Source organism: Muscardinus avellanarius, assembly GCF_963383645.1.
Source record: "Muscardinus avellanarius genome assembly, chromosome: 3".
In the NCBI taxonomy this organism is placed as follows: domain Eukaryota; kingdom Metazoa; phylum Chordata; class Mammalia; order Rodentia; family Gliridae; genus Muscardinus; species Muscardinus avellanarius.
In genome coordinates this window covers 147,291,742-147,311,505 of record NC_137788.1, presented here as the reverse complement: position 1 = coordinate 147,311,505, position 19,764 = coordinate 147,291,742, and the positions used below count along the sequence as shown (strand labels likewise).

The following is a 19,764-nucleotide window of genomic DNA, read 5'->3' as shown; positions in this document are numbered from 1 at the left end:
TGCTCGTGGTTCCCAGGGCCTCACGGGAGTTAAGTAAGTGTTCTACTACTGAGCTGCCCCTCAGCCCTTACGGTCTCACTGAGCCAGCAAGTCTGGCCTTGAACTTGCAATCCTCTTGCCTTAGTCTCTTATTGTACTGGGGCACCCAGCCTACAATTGTTTATTTATTTTGGTACTGGGGATTTAGCCCAGAGGCATACTACCTCTGAGCTCTACTCCCGGCCCTTTTTATTTTTATTTTGGAACAAGTTCTCGCTAATTTGCTGAGTCTTGCTGAGTTGCTGAGGCTGGCCTTGAACCTCCCATCTCAACCTCCCAACTATTAGGATTACAGGAACATGCCACCTGCTGGGATTGATCATTGTGTTTATAAAGATGACGAATGCTCAAGAGCTTCCAGCACAGGGCAGGTGCCACCACAGGCCTGAGCTGGCATTTGGTATCATGTCACCTCCACACCGAGGTGTCTGGAGAGAGAGAGACGGACAGGGAGAGAGAAAGGTTAACTTGTCCAATATTTTTTTTTTCAGTACTGAGAAAGAAACCCAGGGGATTCTACCTCTGAGCTATACCCCCAGCCCTATATTTTATTCTTATTTTTGAAACAGGATCTCACTACGTTGTGGAGGACCTCACTAAGTAGCTGAGGCTGGGCATGAACCCCAATCCTCCTGTCTCAGCCTCCCAAGTACCAAGATTACAAGCATATGCCACCATGCCAGGTAAATTGTCCAATTATTATTTTTATTATTTGCTGGGGATTGAACCCAGGGGCATTCTATCTCCAAGCTACACCTCCAGCCCTACTTAAAAAATTTGTTTTATTTTTAAACAGGTCTGACTAAGTTGCAGAGGGCCTAAGTAGCTGAGGCTTGCTATAAACCTGCGATCCTCCTGTCTCAGCCTCCCAAGTACTGGGATTACAAGTGTGCACCACCACGCCCTGAAAATTTGTCCAATAATTTTATTTATGTATTTATTTTGCGGGTCTGGGGATGAAACCCAGGAGCATTCGACCTCTGAGCTATACCCCCTGCTCTATTTTTTTAGTCTTTATTTTGAAACCGGGTCTCACTGAGTTGCAGAGGGCCTCACTAAGTAGCTGAGGCTGTCCACGAACCGCGATCCTCCGGTCTCAGCTTCCTGAATGCTGGGATGACAAGCTTGCGCCACCACACCCACCTGTCCAATAATTTTAAAATCTGGTAAGTCAGCAGACTCTACTGACGCGTACTCATGTTTAAAGCAGCACAACTGACATTAGCCAAGTCCTGGAACCAGCCGAGGTGCCCGTTCACAGGTGGAAGGCTAGAGAAATGCAGCGTGTACACCCAGTGGAGTCTTACTTAGCCATAAAAGGATCGAAATCATGCCATTTGCAGGTAAATGGATGAAACTGGAGGATATCATGCTAAATGAGATCAGCCAGACTCAGAAAAGCGAGGGTTGTATGTTCCCTCTCTTATGTGGCAACTAGAGGCAAAGAAGGAAAGAAAGAAGCGTGACCTCAAGAAAATAGGAAGGGGGTGGGCAGGGAGGGAGTGGAGGAGGGAGGGGAGCACGGGGAACGAAGCCAGGACATTGTTATGTCATACACGGATGTATCACAATGAATCCCACCATTGTGTATAATTATAATGTACGATTAAAAAAACAGAAGAAAAGATGGGACTGGTGCCAGGGGTGTAGCTCAGGGGTAGAGCGCCTGCCCAGCATGTGCGGGGCCCTGGGTTTGAGCCCCCGCACTAAAACAAAGTGTAAGGAGGAGAGTGGGACTGTGCCATACCTGCTCTATTTTTTTTTTTTTTTTTTTTTTGGTGTGGTACTGGGGATGGAACCCAGGGGCTTTCTATCTCCGAGCTACACCCCCAGCCCTATTTTTTATTCTTTAATTTGAAACAAGGTCTCACTGAGTTACAAAGGGCCTCACTAAGTAGATGAGGCTGGCCGCGAACCAAGGTCCTCCTGTCTCAGCCTCCTGAATGCTGAGGTTACAAGCGTGCGCCACCAGGCCCAACTTACCCGCTCTATTTAAAACTAAAAAGATTGACTTTTACTTGAGTTTATCAGAAAAAATTAAGCATCCACCAGGCATGGTGGCACATACTTGCAATCCTACTACTTGGGAGGCTGAGGCAGGAGGCTCACAGGTTCAAGGCCACCCTCAGCATTTAGTGAGTGCCCCTGGGTTCAATCCCTAGTAACACACACACACACACACACACACACACACACACACACACACACACACCATGATTATGAAACTCGTTGAGATTGGGGTCTTGGAGGAGTGAGCAAACCTTCACTTAGAGCAGGAATGGTCACTCACTTCCTGGGACAGATGGACCAGCCCCTCACATCCTCCCTCCTCCCCACCCACCCCTGCTCCTGAGGTCAATGCTGATGTTTTTACTTCATGAGGTTTCTAACACCAATCTCCTTTGCAACTGTAACTCTCCTAGTACTTGGTTTTAGTCATATGTATATGTATATGTATGTATATATGTATGTATGTATATATATATGGTGTGTGTGTGGGGGGGGTCTGGGGATGGAACCCAGGGGCATTCTACCTCTGAGCTACATCCCCTGCCCTATTTTTTATTCTTTATTTTGAAACCGGTCTCACTGAGTTGCAGAGGGCCTCACTACATAGCTGAGGCTGTTCGCGAACCACAATTCTCTGGTCTCAGCCTCCCGAATGCTGGGATTACAAGCGTGCGCCACCACGCCCGGCTTTAGTCCTATATTTAAGTAAATTCCATTCTGTTTTTCACATTTTGTCCCCAAGTTTTGCATTTGAGTCGTCTTTTGGTTGTATAAGAAGAAATTGTAGCTGGGTGTGGTGGCGGCACACCTTCCCAATGCTTGGGAGCTGAGGCAGGAGGACTGAAGGTAGAAGGCTGGCCTCAACAATTTAGCGAGACCCCATCTCAAAATAAAAATAAAAAGAACTGGGGCTTTTTTTTTTTTTTTTTTGGCAGTACTGGGGAAGGAACCCAGGGGCATTGTACCTCTGAGCTACACCCCCAGCCCTAGTTCTTGGTCTTTTTTTTTTTTTTTAACAGGGTCTCACTAAGTTCTTCTCTGCCTCCCAAATGCTGGGATTACAAGCGTGCGCCACCACACCCACACCTGGGGGCTTTTTAGTCACTGGTGCTCAGCGATAGAGCACCCTGAATTCAACCTCCCCGCCATACAGACGCACAGAGCTGGAAACAGAAAGTATGTAGCCGGGCTCAGGGGCGCACGCTTGTAATCCCCGTAATCCCCGTGCTTGGGAGGCGGAGACAGGAGGATCGCGCAGGTTCAAAGCCAGCCTCTCTGGCTTAAGAGACCCTGTTTCCAAAAATAAAAATGTATAAAATAGGTCTGGGAGTGTAGCCCGGAGGTAGAAGGGCTTCCAGGAACCCCAGTACCACCAAAAAGAAAGAAAGAAAGAAAGAAAGAAAGAAAGAAAGAAAGAAAGAAAGAAAGAAAGAGAGAAAGTGTGTAAAAGACTTTGCAATGCTCCTCCCCAACACACTCCAAAATGATACCCTGTCTGGGTCATTAGTTTTCCTTTTTTATTTTTAGCTGTGCTGGGGTTCACACTTGCTAAGCAAGCACTCTCCCACTGAGTCCTATCCCCAGCCCTGGTTACCTGACTCTAGTGTGTCTGTGTCTTTTAGCAAATCTGTCATAGAACATACTTGTCATAGAAATGCAAATGAACCATGTCCCCAGGGCTGCAATTGGTTGTCGCCCTGTGGGTCCGGATCTACTTTGCATATATATGTAAATCCATCCCAGCAATCCTACTTTGCCTATAAACATGTGTGTTCCAATTTTCCTTCGAACCACCTGTCATGCGTTGCTTATTCTCTAATTACTTAATGATTTAAGTAAAATTTTTGACGTGTTCATTTTATATTTGTATAACAGTCATGATTTTACCTCTTAAAAAAAAAGGACCCTTTTATTTATTTATTTTTGTTTCTTTATTTTTTATGGTACTGGGGGTTGAACCCGGGGCATTCTACCTCCAAGCTACATCCCCAGCCCTATTTTTATTTACTTATTTATTTTGCAGTACTGTGAATTGAACCCAGAGAAATTCTATCTCCTAGCTACACACCCAACCCTATTTTTTATTCTGTATTTTAAAACAGGGTCTCACTAAGTTGCAGAGGGCCTCACAAGTTGCTGAGGCTGGCCATGAACCTGCGACTTTCCTGCCTCAGCCTCCCAAGTACTGGGATTACAAGTGTGTGCCACCATACTTGGCTTATTGTTTATTTTGAAACAGGGTCTTATTAAGTTGCAGAGGCTGGCCTTGAACCCACGGTCCTCCTGCCTCAGCCTCCCAAGTACTGGGTGTAGTATTCTGGTCTTTTTCTTTTCCACAACTTTGACGGCTCAGGCTCAGCTGTCTTGTCTTCTGGTATCAAAAGTTGCTTGTGGAAAAATTTGAGGCCAGATGTTTTCTTCTCCCCTTTTTGGGGACATGCTTTTTCTTTCTTTCTTTTGGTTTGTCCTCCTGGGTGCTAAAGACTTTTCTTCTTTAACCTTAAAAATACAGTAACTAACTAGGTATGGTGGTGCACAGTTGGAATACCAGGCCTTGGGAGGCTGAGATAGGAGGATCACAGGTTCAAGGCCAGTCTCAGCAACTTAGAGAGACCTTGTTTTATAATAAAAAAATAAAATAAGGCTGGGGTGTAGCTCAGAGCTGGAAAGCCCCTAGGTTCAATCCTTAGTACACCCCCCCCCCCCAAAAAAAAAGTTCAGTCCTCAGCCGTGCGGCCTGAGGCTGCCATTCTAAACCCGCTTCCTAGGTGGCTCTCCATCCCCCGCTGGTTCCTTCTTCCTCCATCTCAGGAGTTTCTCGAGATCTTTGTGCGTGTGCGCGCGCGTGTTGCTGGGGATGGAGCCCAGGGCCCGGGCCTGCTCGCCGGCGCTCCACCCCTGAGCCGCGTTCTGGCTGAGGGAGACTCTGCCAGGGTGGGAGCCGTTGCCTCAGAAGGGCCTGCTGTGGACCCGGGGTGGCCGTGCTGGCGCCGCCTGCCAGGCCTCTTCAGTGTCTCCCAGGCAGGGTCTCTAAACTTCTTCGGGGTGCTGGCTCCTTTGACAATCAGACAATCATAATCTCTCTTCCAAAAGTTTCCAGAGACAGGAAAATGGTTTACACTGTGTGTGTGTGTGTGTGTGTGTGTGTGTGTGTGTGTGTGTGTGTGTGTGTGGTACTGGGGGTGGAACCCAGAGGCTTTCTACCTTCGGGCTATACTCCCAGACCCATTTTATATTTAATTGGAAACAGGGTCTCACTACATTGCTGAGAGCCTCACTAAGTAGCTGAGGCTGGCTTCCAACCTGTGTGATCCTCCTTTCTCAGCCCCCCAGAGGCTGGGATTACAAGCGTGTGTCACCACGCCTGGCTAGAAAAATGGTTTATACAGTGGAGGAGCTTATGGGTCCTCTGGGTCTTCCAGCGGTTCCTGGAGTCTGGATAGAGGCTCCTATGCTATGGGCTGCTGTGCACCTGTTCTGCCAACCTCCAGGACTCTGGAACCTTTTCGCTTAGAATGGCTGGGCAGATGGACGTAGCCATGCTGCTAGGTTTTGTTATTTATTTTTATATTTAGTATTTATATTTAGTATATTTATATATTTTATATTTAGTATAGGGCTATACTCCCAGACTTATTTTATATTTTATTTGTAAATTGGGTCTCACTAAGTTGCTGAGAGCCTCACTAAATAGCTGAGGCTGGCTTTGAACCTGTGCGATCCTCCTGTCTCAGCCTCCCTAGCGCGGGGATTACAAGCGTGCGCCACCGTGCCCGGCTGGAATGGTTCTTGATCGGTGTGCTCAGTCAGTCTCAACCTGGTTTTGTTCCTTTTCTTAGTGGTGGTAGTGCAAATTGAACCAGGAACATTCTACCACTGAGCTGCATCCCCAGCCCTCTTTATTTTTTTATTTTGAAACAGGGTCTCGCTAAATTGTTGAGGTTGGCCTTGAAACTGCAACTCTCCTATCTCAACCTCCCAAGCACTGGGATTACAGGTGTGTACTATTGCGCCTGGCTTCAACCTAGAACTTTTATGAAACCGCTGTCAAAAAACAAAAACAAAAACCTTGGGCCAGGCGTGGTGGCGCACGCTTGTAATCCCAGCATCTGGGAGGCTGAGACAGGAGGATGGCAGTTTGTGGACAGTCTCAGGTACTACTTAGTGAGGCCCTCTGCAACTCAGTGAGACCCTGTTTCAAAATAAAGAATAAAAAATAGGGCTGGGGGTGTAACTCGAGGTAGAATGCCCCTGGGTTCTATCCCCAGTACCACCAAAAAAAAAAAAAACAAAAAAAAAACAAAAAAAACAACCTATTCCAGTTTATCTGCTGGTCAGTGTCTGTACAAATCTATACAAACTCACAACTCAGGTCTAAACGTGCTGAACAACAGCCATGTTCTGTGAGCGCTGGCCTGTGCTACAGTGTGGTTAGTGTTCGTGACAATGGAGACCACAGGGTTAGGCCGCTGTGATCTCTTTGGGACCCAGATAAGCTAAGTAACTCACTTAAGGTCACACAGAAAACAACACAGAAAACATTATAAGTAGCAAAATTGGCATTTAACATCAAGTAATCTGACTCAGGAGCCTTTTTTATTTTTCTTTTCTTTTTTTATTGTACTTAGGATTGAACTCAAGGCATTCGACCTCTGAACTACAACCCTAGTCTTTTTATTTTTTTGTTTTGAAAAAGGGTCCTACAAGCCGGGCGTGGTGGCGCACACTTGTAATCCCAGCATTTGGGAGGCTGAGACCTGGAGGATCATGGTTCGTGGACAGCCTCAGCTACTTAGTGAGGTCCTCTGCAACTCAGTGAGACCCGGTTTCAAAAATAAAGAATAAAATGTAGGGCAGGGGTTAGAGCTCAGAGATCAAATGCCCCTGGGTTTCATCCCCAGACCTGCAAAAAAAAAAAAAAAAAAAAAAAAAAAAAAAAAAGAAAAAAAGAAAGAAAAAGAGAAAGAAAAAGAAAAAGAAAAAGAAAAAAGGGTCCTACAAAGCCAGGCGTGGTGGTACACACCTGTAATCCCAGTACTTGGCAGGCTGAGACAGGAGGATCGCGGGGTTGAAACCAGCCTCAGCAACTTAGTGGTTGCACATGCTTGTATCCCAGCATTCGGGAGGCTGAGACAGGAGGATCACGGTTTGCAGACAGCCTCAGCTACTTAGTGAGGCTCTTTGCAAGTCAGCGAGATCCTGTTTCAAAATAAAAAATAGGGCTGTGGGTGTAGCTCAGAGGTAGAATGCCCCTGGGTTCCACCCCCAGTACTGTAAAGAAAAAAAAAAGGAAAAAGGGTATTGCTAAGTGGCTGAGGGTCTTGCTACATTGATGAGGCTGGCCTTGAATCTGTGATCCTCCTGTCTCAGCCTCCCAAATACTAAGATTATAGGCCTGTGCTGTCTTGTAGTTCAGGAGCCTTTCAATAGTCTATCTCTTGGCAGGGGGCTGGACCCTGTCCTGTGCAGAGACTGGAATCTGTTCCTAACCCAGCCGGTGGCTCTTAGCAAACACTGAAATGGCGGGTTTTTTTTGTTTCTTTTTTTTTTTTCTCTAGAAAGCCTGGGTCACACTTGGTGCCTAGGGTCCCTGTCAGGTTCTGGCCTGTGAGCACGGGGTCAGAACTCGGCTCTCAGGCAGTCACGTGACCCCTTGACCTGCAGGCTGGCGAGGCCTGGGAAATGTCAGCTGGCACCCTCCACGGTCCTGGGTCCTTGCCTCCAGGCTGCGCTGCAACGGGCCTGCTGGGAATGGCCTCTGCTCCCCTCCCCAGCCAAGTCTCTTCAAGGTGGAAGGGTTCACAGCCGCTCTCCCACGGCCCCTGGCCTCCACATCCGCATCCACATCCGTCAGCGCCACTGGCCACCTTGACGGCCGTCACGGCGGCTGGCATTGAGGACAAAGGTTTAGCCTGGCGGGGCCCCACGCCTTCACTGCCACAGCTGAGGAGTGAAGAAGGAACGAGAGGTGTGGCGGTGTGGGTCTGTCCTCCCAGCACTCGGGAGGTCGAGGCAGGAGGATCGCTCAAACCCAGGAGCACAGCTATCCAGACAGTCCCTGTCTTAAAAAGGAAAAAAAAAAAAAAAAAAAAAAAAAAGTGGGGGCATGGTGGGGAACGCTTGTAATCTCAGTACTTGGGAGGCAGAGACAGGAAGATCACAGGTTCACAGACAGACTCAGCTACTTAGTGAGGCCCTCCACAACTTAGTGAGACCCCGTTTCAAAATTAAGAATAAAAAGTAGGGCTGGCCAGGCGTGGTGGCGCACACTTGTAATTCCTGCGCTTGGGAGGCTGAGGCAGGTGGATCACGCAGGTTTGAAGCCAGCCTCAGCTACTTAGTGAGGCTCTCAGCAACTTAGTGAGACCCTGTTTCCAGATAAAATATAAAAATAGGTCTGGGAGTATAGCCTGGACGTAGAAAGCCTCTGGGTTTGATTTCCAGTACTGCAAAAACAATCAAACAAAAACAAAGTGGGGTTATAGCTCAGTGGTAGAGCGCTTGCTAAGTATGCACAAGGCCCTGAGTTCCATCTCCAGCACTGCCAAAATAAAGAAAAAAAAATCTTAAAAAATGGAAGAGAGGAGAAAGCTTGGCTGGGGCCACGCAGCTGATTCCGGCCGCTGTCCTCTGTGCGCCCTGGGGCCGCCCCTGGCGCCCCTTCCTCCGCAGGAGCCCGCCCGGTGTTCTCCAAACGCAGCGCAGCCGCTTAACGCAGACCCGGCCCCTCCACACTTGCCCTCAGTGGCTGTTCTCACCAGCGCCCTGGGACTGACGCCGCGCAGGCGGTTCTCCCAGCCCCTCAGCCGGGGCTCCAGACGCTGCGCGGGCAGGAGCCTGTGACCGTGTGGAAACCTCGCCCCGCCAAGCCTCCGCACATCCAGGTAACTCCAGATGCACAGGATGGAAAGGGAGCTGGACGCAGGGGCTGGGGACGCTTGTCCGTGCCGAGGAGCTTCGCACACGATAAACGAGGCAGGGCCCAGTCTAAGCAGGGGAACTGACTCGCTATGAGAACAAATAAGACGCTAATCAAAGACATCAGTTCACACACACAAAAGAGATTCCGTGTGAATACTGAGAGCAACTGGAAGACAGCTTCACTCGTCTTGGTGAAGCCAGCAAAACCAACAAGGAGAGACGGCTCGGTGACCCATGCCACCACCCACAGACCGCCAGGGCCCCAGCCCAGCCTCTGCCTTATCCTCTCCTGGGAGGGTAGTCTAGAAATATTCCTTCTCCATTCATCCATCCATCCATCCATCCATCCATCCATCCATCCATCCATCCTCTTACCCACCCACCCATTTATCCATCCATCCATCCATCCATCCATCCATCCATCCATCCATCCATCCGTCCATCCGCTCATCTGCCACCCATCCACTCAATCATCTACGAAACAAACCATTAACAGGCGTCTGCTGTGCACTAGTCTTCTGGGACAGACCTAGATCTGGGAGGAAGGGTGGGTGTCTCGGCGTTGGCAGGTGGAGGGTGTGGCGGGGCCTGTGGGTAGCGGTCTGACTTGGCCTGTTTGCTGTTGCTCTAATAGAGTACCTGAGACGAGGCGATTCAAAGAGAAAGCTTCTTCAGCTCCCAGCTCTGAAGGCTGGGAAGTCCCAGATTCTGGAGCGGGGCCCTGTGCTGCTTCACTCATGGCAGAGCCTGGAAAGGCAGGCAGGGGCCTGAGGAAGAGATGAAACCTGAGGGGCAGACTTGCTTCCTCACAGCCTGCTCTTGAGGTAACCAAGCCAGTCCTGCAAGAATGACCCTCACCTCCCAAGAAAGGTCTTCACCCCCCGTAAGGCCCCGGTCCCTGCTCAGAGGCTGCACCTCCCAGCACCAGTGCACTGCAAGCAAGTTTCAGCAAGTTCCTGAGGGGGCAGACCATTACAGGAGACCCTTGATGAGGCCCCGCCCCAGCCCGCTCTGCGCCCAAGCTCCTGCGCTGCCCAGGCCAACCATGCGGCCTCCCGGGCAGGAGCCTGGCCCACGCGTGTCCTCTGGGCGAGGGGGCCAGGATGGAAGGATGGAGGCCAGGAGAGGCAGGGATGGGGTGGCCCGGAGGCGGCACGGCTGCCTGAGGCTCCTGTGCCTGGCTGGCTGCGGAGCCCCCCCACTCCATGCTCCCATCCTGGTCTCATTTCTGGGGGGCTTCTGCACTGTGCGCAGCCTTGCGAGGCCTGGGTCCTTAATGCACACTGCTCTGTGCTCTGGCCATGAGTCTACTCTACTATGACTACAGGACGTCCCTGCACCTCGGGAGGCGGTGGGCGGGCTTCTGCTGACTGCAGACAAGAGGGTGAGGCTGGGGCGGCCAGGAAGCTCGCTGAGCGAGGGGTGGGGTCCTGCAGGCTTGCGAGCAGCTCTTGCTGGGCGCAAAGACCCGGTGCTGAGGACACACAGCTCGGTGCTTTGCCATGCTGGTGCAGTTGTGTGTCTGAATGGGGCTCCGGTGGGCGCCTCCAGTGGGTCTCTGGTGCTGTTGACCTCCTGCTCAGCATTGGCCAGACACTGGCCTCCTCTGACCTCAGCAGGCGCCGCCTCTCCTGCCGTGGGAGGCTCAAGGCGCCTCCCAGGAAAGGCCTGAGCGGGCCAGGGCTCACTCTCCTGGGGCCCACGGCTCCGGCAGGACTAGGGCGTGGAGCAGGCATGTGGGCACCTGCAGCCCCGTGGGGTGAGCTCCCACAGCCCGAGTAGATCTCAGCCAGTGGTCCATCTGAGTGCCGTCCTGGTATGGCCACCAAGCCCCCTATGGGGTGGAGGAACTGTGCCATTGAGCCTTGAGGATCCCAAACTCTCCAAACCTGGCTGCCAGCAGAGACCCAGTCCCGGGAGCATCGCTGGGGCTCTGTGGACTCCAGCCGGCTTCTGCTCTTCCCTTTCTGTGGTCATCAAACAGGGCCCACGGGCCACCCGGCTGTCATGGGGACCTTGCTCCAGCTCCTCGCCTGCCGACCAGAACATGGTCCAGCCAGGCAGAGCCTTCCTGGGGGCGGCCAGGGGCTGCGGTGCCTGGTGCTGCCCAGCATGGCTGCAGGAGTCCAGCCCCAGGAGCCCAGTCTGTGGGCTGTGGCACCTAGCACGGTCTGGCAGGGCTCGGGTCCCGGTGTACCCCATTGGCCTGATTCTCGGCCCTGGCAGCCAGCCACGCGGGGGCTGTGGCCTGCCCCGAGGCAGCTGTTGGAACTTCAAGAGGACTCCACCCTGGCCACCGCAGGGCACCCCAAAGGCCTCTGCCAGGATGGGACCCAGGACAGCGAGGCACAGCTGCCTCCTCACCCAGAAAGCTGCTCAGAGCTGGAGGAAAAACCAGGGTTGGGCCTCCGGGGACAGGCAGGCCTCAGGGGATTGGTGCAGCTCCAGGCTGCCCTGTGAGGTAGGAGGAGAAGACAGTTTCTCAAGAAAATCGAGTGGGCCTGGACCGCAGCCTCCGCTTCCTCTTCTGGAGAAACGCCACAGCTCAGCTGTGCATCCACGGCCTCCGTCCCTGAAGCCTGCAGTTTGGAGCAGAGTAGGTCAGAGCAGGTGGTCTCTGAGGCTCTGGAGAAATAGTTGGGAGAGAAGGATGCTGGATCATCCAGCACAAACTCGGATCCCATCTAATTTACTGTTCTAATTGGAACACTTTTGATAATGAAAGGGCTGTGTTAATTATTATACCAGGACAACAGATGCAAACTGGGACTCTTAGGGCAAGCTGCTGTGTGTCACCCTACTCACCACCACTTCCTAGCCGTGTGGGTTTGGGCACGTTGCATAACCTCTCTGAATTCTGCTTTCCGTTTAAAAGGGGCGCTGATGTGCGTGCGGCCTCCCAGGCTGTGGGGGAAATGAGGAGTGGGCTTCCTCATGGGAGTTCCTTGAACAGCCCTGGCATGGCTTGGTCCTGGTGTTTGTCCCTTGTGAGTTACCCACCCTTGGCGTGAGCAAGGGGCTACCAATCTGCATCCAGCCTCAGGGGGTGTGCGCACAGCTGGCAGAGTCCAATGTTTCCTTTGCCCAGGGGCCAGGGGGTGGTGTGCCAGTGATTGTCTTGGGCTGGAACCCCAGGTGGCCCTGCCCCCGCCCCGCAGAGGGCCGCAGCCCGGAGCTTTGCTCTCGCCGCTGTGCTTGCTTGCCTGCGCCTGCCCTCCCGGGGTTACCGCAGTGGAACACCTGTGCTGGCCAGGTGTCTGGAGAGCTGGGGCCAAGCAGGAGGCAGCTTGTGTTTTCTGGGCTCACTCCTGGAGCGAGCCTGTCCCACCTAGAACTGTTTTGCTGAGCAGGGCACGGGGCTGGCGCCGCTGCTTGTGGCTTTTAGGTCCCGCGGAAGTCAAAGGTCCCCGGGCTTTGGGCTCGGTCGGGAGAGCGCCCTACTCGAGGCTGTGGTTAAGAGGTGGGGGCCCACGCACGCTACTGAACCTGTGTCTCCCTGGCCCCCCTGCAAGCAGAGCTCGCCGTCCTGAGAGCACAAGCCACATCTCCGGTGCCCACTGGAGTGTGTAGGAATCATGAAATTGAACTGTGGCCGCACGCGGGACCCTGGGGCCTGCCAGGCACCTCCATGCCAGGACATCACCTGGGGGCTCAGCTGCCACTTTTTACCCCTAAAGGTCTTTCTAGCCCCTCAAGTGAGGGCTTGCCAGACAGGGGGGTTCTCTAAATTTAGGTGATGGAGTCGGCCGTCAGCAACCTTAGCCCTCGATGCAGCTCGGGCAGCAGGAAGTAGGCTCTGGGTGCAGGGCCCACCTCAGTCCTGAGGCCCCAGGCGTGGCCTGGGCTTCTGGCCAACCTTCACAACACCTGCGGCCCAGGCAGGGCCTCCCGGCCATCCTCCTGATGAGGCCGCGCCACGGGACAGCAAACAAAAGGCGAAGCAAGAGGTGCGTCAATATTTAATATACTCACTCACAGAACCTCTCTCCCAGTGTTGACATTTTCTTTCTTTTGGTGCTGGGGAAACTCAGGGCCTCCTGCGAGCTGGTCAAGCACTCTGCCTCCAAGATATTCTGTCCTCAGCCCTTTTGCTTTTGAAATAGGGTCTTGCCAAGTTCCTCCGGCTGGCCTCCACCCTGCAATCCTCCTGTCTCAGCCTCCCAAACACTGAGATTACAGGCATGTGCCACCACGCCTGGCCAGTTTAGATTTCTATTTGTGGGCCGTTGGTATTTCTTTTTCTGAAACTAGCCCACTACTTATATCCTTTATTAGCTGTTTTCTGTGCTGACGTTTTCGTAGATTTCTAGGAACTTTTTTATATTACGGCTACTGATCCTTTGTACCATTTTTTTCTGTCGTTTGTCTTTTAATTTTGTTGATATTGTCTTATTCAGTAAGTTCCAGTTTCACAGTGGAGTTCATGTTCTGCTTAGAATTCCTCCGAGGGGTGTGGTGTCAAGCGCCTGTAGAAGCTGAGACAGGAGGATCACAGAGCTTACCCTTGGCAACTCAGCGAGATCTTGTTTTCCAATTAGAAAAAAAAAAAAAGATTTTCTCCTTCTGAGAGATGATTCAGCTACCACTTAGACATTCTGAGAAAAAAATGGCCACAATGTTTGTGGCAGCAAAACACGCTATTCAAAAGAAGTTGTTTATTTAAAAAAAGAATGATCACTCCCAAGCATTTATTTAACTATTAACAGATACGAGTAAAAACTCCAAATAGTCTACTAAGACTAGCAGCTCTGTGTCCACAGATGGTCAGATGCCGAGAGCAGGCTGGCTCTGCGTACACCGAGGCGGTTAGGAAAGGGCGTACGAAGGCCTGAGAAACGGTCTATTTACAGGCTTTGGCGGAGCCATGATCCCCAGTCTTCTACCGGCTCCTGAAGCTGTCTGAGAACCATACGAGGCTGAACTGCACCCGATGTTAGAGGACTTACTTCTAGAAGATGCCTTTCTGCCTGTGATAGGTCCCCTAAAATGTGACAAAGAAAAAAATTAAAATGGTAAATAACAACAGTGAATGGTCTCCTAACCTCCACAGCGCTACAGTCCATGATTTTCCTGGCCTCCTGCCTGTGCATTTTCTGCCTATAAACCCCAGGGTAAGGTAAAGGACTGCGGTCTACCACACAAATTTGCCCTTCTAAAATGTCAAGGGGTAGGGTGGGTGGCACAGGCCTGTAATTCCAGTACCTGAGAGACTGAGACAAGATTGCAGGTTCAAGGACAGCCTCAGCCAGGAGTGAGACTCTCATCAACCAAAGGAGACCCTGTTTCCAAACAAAAAGTAAAACAGGGCCCGGATGTAACCCAGAGGTAGAAAGCCTCCCCTCTTCCAAAATGTCAAGGATTGTCTTAAAATTCTGTGACTTGTCAGGAACCCATATCATCAGCAGCCCACAAAGTACCCCAGCCCAGCCCCCAGGGACACAGTTGAGATCCACACGCCCAGATAAAGGGAGAGAAAGAACAACAAAAAAATCAAATACAAAGCCGGGCGTGGTAGGCTGACACCCGAGGATCGAGGATCGAAGGATCGCGGTTCGCGGACAGCCTCAGCTACTTAGGCCCTCTGCAACTCAGTGAGACCCGGTTTCAAAATAAAGAATAAAAAATAGGGCAGGGGTTGTAGCTTGGCGGTCAGATGCCTCTGGGTTCCATCCCCAGGCCTGCAAAAAAAAAAAAAAAAAAAAAAAAAAAAAAATTATATAAAACAATTTTTTTCTTTTTCCTTTTTTGGTTTTAACCTGGGGACATTTTATCTTCAAGCCCTATTTTATTTTTAAGTTACTACTATTTTTTTTGTGGTATTGGGGATAGAACCCAGAGGCATTCTACGTCTGAGCTATACCCTCAGCCCTATTTCATTCTTTTATTTTGAAACAGGGTCTTGCTAAGTTGTGAAAGGCCTCACTAAGCTGCTAAGGCTGACCCTGAACCTGTGATCCTCCTGTCTCAGCCTCCCAAGTGCTGGAATTATGTGTGCCACCACCGGCTTGTCCTTGACTTTGTGATCCTTCTACATCAGCCTACTGAGTACCTGAGAATACAGGGGTGCCATGCTGAGCCAGGTGAAAATATCTGAAGGCCCAAGCCCCTGGCCAAGAGACAAGCTGGAATTAGTGTACCTGCACAGTGCCGGAGCAGGCAGCTTCATGGGCAAGTGGAGACGGGGCAGAGCTGGTTCCTTCTGGTTCTGACCCTGCTGCCACAGCCCCCGGGGTGGCCAGGCGGAGCAGGGCTGAGCCTCCTCCTGGGCAGGCCTGGCCGGGGCACTCAGCAGCGATGTGGCCCATACCCACAGACCAGCCAGCTCCCTCGCCCTGCCGCTGCCTTTTAAAAGCAGGAAAGAAGCCCCTGCACTGGCTGGTTACAAGTCCTCCCAGCACGACTTCCCATGCCGCTGACCTCAGGATTCTTCTCCCATCAGATCACCATGCCAAGGCAGGCGGAACCCCCTCGGGCCCTCCTGCTGCTCTGAAGGCCCAGACTCCAGGGCGACAATGCTTCCCCAGCTCTGATCTGGGGTCCAGGAAAAAAGGGCCACCGCCTCTAGGCAATGGCATTCTGCTAGGCTGGAGGAGTGGCTTTCCAATACTTTAAAAACTCTTGCTCTAGGGCAATTTTACTGCAGATCTGGCGAAGACCTGCTGGAGAGGCAGAGGAGCAGCCTCAAGTTTCCCTATGCTGATTTCCCGCTGAGAAATTAAGCCCCAAGCGAAACCCTGCTGTTTATGTTGATTTACAGGATGCCTCTGCCAACAGCAGCCTCCATTTCAATGGGGCCATCCATTTTCCTCCCACTCGGCGAGCCTAGAACACAACTGGCTCATTGTGCGTGCTGGAGCCAAGGTCTCAGAGGAGAGCCGAGGTCTCAGAGGAGAGCCGAGGTCTCAGAGGAGAGCCGTCGCCCCGCACTGCAGGACGCTCCACCAGGGGAGCGGCCCGGAGCGGCCAGTGGGAACCTGGAGAATGGCATGAGACGTAAAGAGGCCACGGCAGGGTGCAAAGTTAGGAAACTTACTGTTTCAGCCAGTGGGGATTAGACGAGAATCCCACGGCAAACACACAGGCTAATTAAAACCTGGCATGGAAGCTGGCACTGGCTCCTGGACAGGTATACGCTTCGCCACTTATTAATGAGGTTCTTGGTGATACAGCAAAGCACTTCACTCTCCACAAACAAATACTGTGAAAATTAAACAGGGAGCCGCAGTGGCCAGCACCGCAGCTGCTTTGCTCGTTTCTCTTTTCCTTGGCACTAGGGATTGAACCCAGGGGCATCCTACCTCCCAGCTATAGCCCCTGTGCTTTTTAATTTTTATTTGGAAACAGCGTCTTGCCGAGTTGTTGATGCTGTCTTCGAACCTGTGATTCTCCTGCCTCAGCCTCCCAAGTACTGGGATTACAGGCGTGTGCCGCTGCACCTAGCCATGGTTTCCTTTGTTCATTCCCCAGGGTTGGGGACGCCAAGGCAACCTGCGGACGTGGGCGCGCTCTGGGCAGGCCAGGGTCTGACCAGAGGCTAGGCTGGAGCGGGGACTAGCCTCCAGTACAGCCGGCTGCAGCTTCCCCACAGAGGCCTTTTAAGGTCTGCTCGGCCTGAGCGACCGAGGAAACGAGTGTTTCCCAAGGCGGAGGAATAAATGAGGGAAATAAGAAAATGTTCTCTCTGAGGGATATCTGCCGGTCACTTGCGCACTAAAACCCACAAAATTAAACTAACAATTACTAATGCCTTTCATTTCTGTACTCTGGCAGAAGGCTTAGCACACACAAGATGTTTGTTTATGGACTTAACGAGAACTGACAATTTGGTAACGTTTGCCTTCCTTTCTCTTCCCCCACTCAACTTTTGTTTTTCATTACCCAGAAGGAAAAGAGGTAGAAAACTGTAGAAGCAAACACGACAGCTTGCAGAGTTGCCTACAGACTCATTTCCCTGTTTCTTTCTTTTTTTTTTTTTTTTGCAGTACTAGGGATGGAACCCAGGGGTATTTTACCTCCAAGCTATACCCCCAGTCTTATTTTTCATTCTTTATTTTGAAACAGGGTCTCACTAAGTTGCTGAGGGCCTCACTAAGTAGCTGAGGCTGGCTGAGAACCTGGGATCCTCCCGTCTCAGCCTCTCAAATACTGGGATAATAAGTGTGCGCCACCATGCCTGGCTTCATTTCCCTATTTCTACAAGCAATTCTGTTACCGTATGCTGTAATTTGGGGGCCACATTCTCCAGACAGATGGGGTGGTCCCTATTCTGCCAGGCCTCACCTACAAGACACAGGTCAGGACAGAGAATATTATTAGAGGCACTTGAGTTAGGAAAAATAAGCACAAAGCCAGGTGTGGTAGCTCATATCTGTAATCCCAGTACTTGGGAGGCTGAGACAGGAGGATCACAGGTTCAAGGCCAGCCTCAGCAACATAGCAAGAACTTCTGCAACTTAGTGATAATTCCAACAACTAAAAAATAAAGTAGCCTGGGGTTGTAGCTTGGAGGTAGAATGCCTCTGGGTTCACTTACAGAACCAAAAAGGGAAAAAATGAAAACCAAAAACCAAAGAAAAAGCAGCACGCTGTCACTGCTCTTCCAATGATGACTGCCCCAGACGGACACATCCCGGCCCAGAGTACATTTATTTCTGCAGCCCCCAAGCCTGGTGTGCTGACCTTTGGCTTCCCGTGACCTCTTCTCTGCAGAGGCTGGGAAGGTCTCCTGGCCACTGCCCGTTCACTCCTGAATGCACGGAGGGCACCCAGTGTCCAGGTGGCCGTGCACAGAATTCTGCAGCCATAAAAGAACCGTAGCAAGCACTGGCAGAACCGTAAGAGCCAGGAAGACAACGCAACCCTTTTGTTAATTGTTCAGCTAGTGCATGATTTATAGTATTGTTGAAGGAAAAGTCGCTTAAGAAAAACAATTATTCCACACTAAAAAAACTTTCCAAGGTAAGGTCAAAATTGGAGAAGCTTTAAAAATTAGACAAGTTTAGTCATAATCAACTTAGGAGTAGATTGTTTGAAAGTCTGAAGCAATGTTTTTGTTTTGGGTCAGACCCTAATTATTGGTCCATTAACTGGAGAGGCACTATTTAATAATGGCTAATTTTAATAAAGGCTTCAAAGCAGGCCAGAGGAGCTCTGCGTCCTCTTGTCCGTCCCTCCCTTTACCCTATATTGCAAAAGACATACCCCTTCGCCTTGAAGCCGCCGAAACTAGTCTTTCTCCTCTTAGACCTCTGGGAGGCTGGCATCTTCTTCCTCTTCCTTTCACTTCTGGCTTTATTCGCAAAGTAGTGAGAAGACACCGGCATCTCCTCGTCCAGCCCTTCCGGGGCATTCTTCCCAGTGTGTCTGCAGCCCGACAGGCTCAGCCCAGGGGAACTGTCCTCAGCTACGAATGAGAAACGCAGACACTGACAGGTGGCCCGGCGCTGGGGCTCAAGTCCACACGGTTTGTGTGGAGACACGTGGCGCGGCCGAGGCAGTCGACCCTCGGTGCCGCCTGGCGCCTGCCAAATGTATGCGCCTTAACGATTCAGCAAGAACCACACATTCTGTCAAAAAGTCCCACCGTGCTTAATGGCAATTGATTTTTAATGAAAGGGAATCAGAATTCCCTATTTAATAGAAAACTGATCATCTTTAACTCAGCCAGAGAGGTCAGGCTTAACTCATACGTGGCTGTTATGACCTGTTCTCCTGGCGAGTGATCTAAAAAGTGCAAGCAGTTTATTTATCATTGTAAACATGCTGAAAAGTTAAGCTTGATATACGGGAAACATACACTGTGTTCTGCCTCATCCTCATCCTTAAACACTACTTTCTTTCTCTTTGGTACTAGGGATTGAACCCAGGGGCATTCTACCTCTGAGCTACACCCCTAGTCCTATTTTATTTTCAAACAGGGTCTCACTAAGTTGCTGAAGGTCTTGCTAAACTGCTGAGACTGGCCTTGAACCTGCCATCTTCCTGTCTCAGCCTCCCCAGTACGGGGATTACAGTGTATGCCACTGTGCTGGCTGAACACTCATTTCTTCATAAATGAGTATCAAAAAGTTCTAGGCCATATTGTACTCTTCGGAGACAAAGCTGCTTCTTTGTATAACTGTTATGAACATTTCATACCTTATGCAGGAGAAAGTCTGTATGAAAGCTTGTGTTTGCAAAGAGGATAGTCATTTCCACATATATTTTCACCTCAAGTCAGGGAACCTCCCTGTGGGTCTCAGCGGTCTGGCTCCATTGCCTGGTGGCCCCGCATGTCCTTGGGCACCCTGACGCCTGGAGGAGGGACAGCTCGGAGGGCCCGGATTCTACCACGGCTCAGGGGGAAGTGATCTGGTCGGGAAATTGACAGGCTGCCCCTCACCTGCAGACTGGGGGGCTGTGAGGGTGAGGGCTTAGGGCAGGCCGCTCCACGCCCTGGCCCTGTGAGGCTGCGCCCCCAGAGCAGCCCTGTCTAAGTCAGCAGAAGCCCCCCCCCCCAACCAGTTACTATGCTAAATGTACTCAGAACATGGAATTGAATGGAATAATTATCATATAAAGGAATTTGTGAAAACCTGGCTTTTCAGCACTGTATTAACAAATAAGTGCTGTGGAGCGAGAGCTGCCCTTTCAGCCCGGAGCAGGCGCCCACCCGCCTGCGCGGCTGGAGATGCGGCCTGGCTGCTCTTGGCCTCCCTGCCTGGCAGCCTGGCAGCGGAGGGCAGACTCCTGCGCTCTCACTATTTCCCTTGCTCACAGTTTCCCCTTGGTTGGTGAGGCTGGCGATGGCGCCGC

At 51.2% G+C, this 19,764-nt stretch overlaps 1 protein-coding gene across 1 annotated transcript in view; it reads right to left on the bottom strand.

Annotated features, from left to right (window-relative positions):
• Positions 1–13,776: 13,776 nt before the first annotated feature.
• The window catches only part of BLM (BLM RecQ like helicase), a gene marked incomplete at both ends in the record, with an annotated part of 67,233 nt that continues 61,245 nt past the window's right edge, over positions 13,777–19,764 (bottom strand). Inside the window, 2 exons of the mRNA XM_080690787.1 lie at positions 13,777–13,951; positions 18,172–18,373. Coding sequence (XP_080546913.1) covers positions 13,777–13,951; positions 18,172–18,373 — 377 coding nt within the window. The remainder of the gene's footprint in view (positions 13,952–18,171; positions 18,374–19,764) is intronic.